Below are 4,897 nucleotides of genomic sequence, written 5' to 3'. Positions count from 1 at the left end.
CGGGCGGGAAGATGGCGGCGCCCATGGAGCTGTTCTGCTGGGCAGGGGGCTGGGGGCTGCCCTCGGTGGATCCCGACTGCCTGGCCGTGCTGGTGAGCGGCGGCGGGGCCGGCGGCGGGGCCGGTGTGCGCCTCCCGGCCGGGCCCCCCCCTCCCGTCCCGTCCCCTCTCCTCTCTTGCAGACGTACGCGCGGTTCACGGGAGCGCCGCTGAAGGTGCACCGGGTCAGCAGCCCCTGGAGGAGCCCCTCCGGTAAGGGCCCGCACCGGGGCACCAAGCCCCGCCGCACCCCCTGCCCCACTGCACCCCCATTGACCCATCACACAGCCCTGCTCCGCTGCACCCGCACCCCACTGCGCCCCCCACCCCATTGCGTCCCCCGTCCAGTTGCATGCCCCCCATCACAGCACTGTACCCCAGTTCACGCCCCCCACCCCACTGCACCTCCCCTTGCCCCATTACTTGCCCCCTCCCCAGCGTGCTCCTCCTGTCCCATCACGCAGCTTTCATTCCCTTATCTGCCACCCTCGCAGCGTCCGAGCCCCCTACCCCTGTGCGTGTGCCCTCCCCCCCATCCTGCACGCCCCTCGCTCTGCCCTGTGTGCCCTCACCCCAGTGTGGGGGCCCTGCACCCCCCACGGACCCCCCCAGCCCCTCATCACCGGTTGCAGGGGGATGCCCTGCAGCCACCCCTCTCCCTGCCCTCAGGGCGCCTGCCTGCGCTGAAGACGCGGGATGAGGGCACCATCTCCAAAACGCAGCAAATCATAACTCACCTCAGGAAGCAGGTAGGGGATGGCGACGGGCACCCCCTGGGTGCTGCAGGGAGCCAGAGCGCTCGCTGGGATGGAGGGAGCTGGAGCTGGAGCAGCAGCAGCAAGGGCATCCCCAGGGATGGGGCCAGGGCACAGCTCCCTGCTCTGGAGGCAGCGTGGTGCGAACCGGTGCGAGCTTTGCCCTGTGGACCCAGCCTGGCTGTCCCCGTGGTGGTGTTTGTTCTGGGGGCAAGCACGACCCCATCTCGAGCCTCGTGCATCTCAGGCAAGGTGGGCGCTGTCCCCTCTATGGTCTGTGCTCCAGCGTGGCTGTGAGCAGGGAGCAGACCTGCAGGGCCCGTGGGACACCCTGAGCTGCCCGCTCCCAGCTCTTCCCTTTGGGCCTGGAAGTCAAGACAAACCTTAACTCTCCTAGCGCTGGGTCTGGACACGGGTGGGTAGAGCTCAGAGGGGGCACAGCACCAGATCCTGCCCGCTCCGCTCCTGGGGTTGGCCGGGTGTCCATCCGGATAACCTCCCAACCTCCCAGCTCACAGAGGAGTGAGAGCAGGGGTGGGTACAGAGCAGGGCTGGCCCTGCTGGCTGATCCCTCTGCACGCAGGCACTCGCTTTGTCACGGTCCCCCGAGGCTGCAGGATGGCTGCTTCCCTGCCAGCTCAGCCCCGTTTCCTTTCCTCCCCAGAAATACAACGCTGACTACGACCTCTCAGCCACGCAAGGAGCAGACACGCTGGCTTTTGTGTCCCTGCTAGAAGAGAAGCTGCTGCCAGTGCTGGTGAGTCTCAGCGTGGCCGCGGGGAACATCTCAGAGGTGCCTGCGTGCGCTGGGCACGGGCTGTCCTTGTGCCACTGCCATTGGCTGTGCCGGCTCTGGCACTCCCCGGGGCATCGGCATGGGTTGTCCTCTGCTGCAGATCCACACGTTCTGGGTGGATGCGAAGAACTACGTGGAGCACACGCGGAAGTGGTACGCCGAGACCATCCCCTTCCCGCTGAACTTCTTCCTGCCCAACTGCATGCACAAGCAGCACGTGGAGCGGCTGCAGCTCATGTGGGGAGACGGCTACATGGAGGATGAGGAGAAGCTGGAGAAGGAGGTGAGGGGATGTGTGGGAAGGAGGTGCCGAGCTCCAAACACTGCAGCTCCTCAGGGATTGCCCGGAGGGATCACGCAAGGCTGAAATCTCAGCCTGGGATCTGGAGTTCCCAGCCTGAGCACCCCCTCCCCATCGCTGTGACACCGCGACACTCTGCAGCCCTGGCTCTGTCTTCATTCTCTAGCTGTACCGGGATGCTCGGGAATGCCTGACACTCCTGTCCCAGCGCCTTGGCTCCCAGAAGTTTTTCTTCGGAGACTCGTACGTGGCTACAGGGGGAACATACTGCAGGGACTGCAAGCCCCCTGCACGCAGGCAGGACCAAGCCCCCGCGGCTCACGGGGAAGCCGTAGCCCACAAATGTTGCTTTGGGGAGCTGGACAGGCTGGAGGGGATGGAGCGACACGGGCAGGAACGATGCAAGAGCTTGTGGGATTTGCCACCAGCCTCAGCATTGCTTTTCCCCAGCTTCTGAGCACTTGTTGGAGCCAGCAAGGCTGCTCAGAGACAGGACTGTCCTGCATCCCATGCCCCTGCCCTGTCCCCACTGCTGGGACTGGGAGCAGGGAGCCCTCCCGGCAAGGAGGAGCTACTTGCTGTCCCCAGGAGCACGGCGGGGTGGCACAGAAGGCTGGGGGTGGCCGCATCGTGGTGGCTTCGGGTGGGGATGGGGGATGGAGGGCCCATGACCCAGTGGTGGATCTCTGTTCCCCAGGCCCGCTTCCCTCGATGCCTTTGTCTTCAGCCGCCTGGCGCCGCTCCTGAAAGCGAAGCTGCCCAACGGGAAACTGCAGCAGCACCTGAAGTCCCTGCAGAACCTGTGCAACTACTGCACCTCCATCCTCAGCCTCTACTTCCCCTGGGACGGAGGTGAGATGCACCCCCAGCCTCACGCTGCACCTTTGGGGTGCCCCCCTCAAAAAAAAAAACACCACTAAACCCAACACTGGTGCCCTGCTGTGCTCTGTTCCCCCCAGGTGACCTCCCCACCAGCGCCCCGCGGGTTGGGGGTGCCGAGGGTGGCGACACAGAGGAGGACCCCCACAAGCGGCGCAACCAGCTGCTGTCGGTGCTGGTGGGGCTGGCGGCCATGCTGGGCTACGCCTTCCTGAGCGGTATCGTCTCCATCCAGCGCGGCGCCGTGGGGCCAGCTGGCCGCCAGCCCATCGCCCTGGAGGAGGAAGAGGAGGAGGAGGAGGAGTGAGGAAGAGCAGCCGCGTTCAGAGCTGTGATTATGTACTCGTCCGGCCACTCGAACTGACTGTTTTTACGCCGGTGGCCTCGCAGCATTGCTCCCTGCAGGTGTGCTGCTCTGCGTCCCAGCAGAAATTACAGCCCTCGCCCGCCGCACCAATAAACCTCACTCTCTCCACCCGCGCTCTCCCATCCTCCCTGTGGCCTCTCATGGTTGCAGGGCTGGCCGCCTTTCCCTTTCCCCTTCTCCCAGGTGCCCAGGCTGGGGGCACTAATGTGCTGCTCCACCAGTGCTCCAATCCTGTCTGCGCCCCCCCCAAATCCTTCCCTTACCCCCAGGAGGGCTGCAGGATCTACAGCACTGGGGAACATGGCGAAGAGGGAAAACCGTGGGTCTTCAAGGTCCTGTATCTGCTCAGCACCTTCGTTTGCATCTGTGGCGGTGCTGGGAGCATCTCCCTCCCCCAGCAGTCATGGGGCTGAGCCCTCTGCCTCTTGTCCTCGCAGCTCCCCTGCCCCGTGGCTGTGCAGAGCCCCATGGTACTGGTGCCCCCCTCCTGCTGTGCCAGTGTGCCTGGGGACAGCCCCCGGCCAGCTGCCTCCTGGGCAGTGCAGCAGAAAGCAGCAGCGCAGGAGCCCAGGCTGTCTGCAGGACGTGTCCCCGGCCTGGCAGGGCACGAGCTCTCCCCTCGCTGCTGGAGGGCCGCCCGCCAGCCCGACTCACCGCAGCGGCGCGCGTGGGGCGGCGAGCAGCCACCAGGCCTGCGGCTGCAGCAGGAATTCCTCCAAGGATGACAGCTCTGTTTGCATTCCTCCACGCCTGCCAGGAATGGGGAGTTCCTTGCAGCTGGCACTGCCAAAAAGCACGTAGTGCGGCGAACGTCGCTCCGCAAGCCCTGCAAGACCCAGGGCTGGGATGGGGAGGGGGCTTCTGTCCCAGCACCGAGTGGAGCTGCCGCTCTCGACAGGGGCTGCCCGGCCTCAGGGCTCAGCACCCGGCCCTGGGGGCAAGCGGGGCCGTCAGCGATGCTGCGGTTTCCCCCAGCTGCCGTCAGTTTACGAGGGTGTAAATGGAAAAGCGGTGTCTGGCCAGGCTCGCACACGCGTGCGCCCGCTGCCAGGCGGCACACAGCCCTCGCTTGTTCGGCTGTGTGCTGGGGCTGCCACCCTGGCTCCGGGTGCCCCCTGGGGTGGTGGGGGGACAGGGATGGGTTCTGCACCCTGGGAACACAGCCCCACGGCACACGGGGTCCTGGTGCAAAGGTCCTGCACCAGGCATGGGTTTGCAGGCTGGGGGCCCCCAGGTTTGCACCGGGGCCAGGAGAGGAGCCAGGGTGTGAATGGTTTCCCTCACCCGCGTGGCGGCCGTGGAGCCTCCGGTTCGAGGGGCCCTGCCGGGAGGGGAATGACTCAACGCAGCTCCCCCCGGCCCCGCTCCCCCCATAACGTCACTCGGGAAGTATGCGCCCGACGCTCCAGTTTCCCATTAGCAGAGGGGTTTATGGCTGCTCCAGCAGCACAAACCGCAGCGAGCAGCCTCCTGCTCCTGCCAGCAGGAGAAACTGGGGCTGCTGACGTCAGGCCCCGCGCTGAATCCCGGCGGCCGAGCCCAGCTGCCACCGTCCCCAGGCCCCTGCCGGCTTCAGGCTGCAGCTCTGCCACCAGGACGCTGCACGTGGGCAGGGGAGGGGAGCGATGTCCCCAAGTCCCCTCGGGCACAGCCTTGGTGGGGCTGCCTCCCACCAAGGTCACAGCTTGGGGGGGAGCAGTGGGGGTCTGGGGGGCCTGTGGGTACAGCCGCTTCCATACCTGCCTCCTCACCCAGCTCCAG

The 4,897-nt window shown here is 66.3% G+C and overlaps 1 protein-coding gene across 1 annotated transcript; it reads left to right on the top strand.

Annotated features, from left to right (window-relative positions):
• On the top strand, positions 1-3,226 carry MTX1 (metaxin 1). The gene is made up of 8 exons (XM_084303238.1): positions 1-92; positions 182-251; positions 708-787; positions 1,458-1,550; positions 1,690-1,872; positions 2,057-2,133; positions 2,588-2,742; positions 2,850-3,226. The coding sequence occupies exons 1-8, from the start codon at positions 12-14 to the stop codon at positions 3,074-3,076; spliced, it is 966 nt and encodes a 321-aa protein (XP_084159364.1). The 5' UTR covers positions 1-11; the 3' UTR covers positions 3,077-3,226.
• Positions 3,227-4,897: the final 1,671 nt, after the last annotated feature.

This window comes from Netta rufina, assembly GCF_964035555.1.
Source record: "Netta rufina genome assembly, chromosome: 29".
Taxonomy (NCBI): domain Eukaryota; kingdom Metazoa; phylum Chordata; class Aves; order Anseriformes; family Anatidae; genus Netta; species Netta rufina.
This window is presented reverse-complemented; position numbering and strand designations above follow the sequence as displayed.

What these genes read in the sequence shown, in the direction of transcription:
- MTX1 (XM_084303238.1), top strand. Translation starts at nt 12, where the DNA reads ATGGCGGCGCCCATGGAGCTGTTCTGCTGGGCAGGGGGCTGGGGGCTG. An exon ending in CCCCTGGAGGAGCCCCTCCG is followed by an intron (nt 252 to 707) that starts GTAAGGGCCCGC and finishes CCCTGCCCTCAG; the next exon opens with GGCGCCTGCCTGCGCTGAAG. An exon ending in AGGAGAAGCTGGAGAAGGAG is followed by an intron (nt 1,873 to 2,056) that starts GTGAGGGGATGT and finishes TTCATTCTCTAG; the next exon opens with CTGTACCGGGATGCTCGGGA.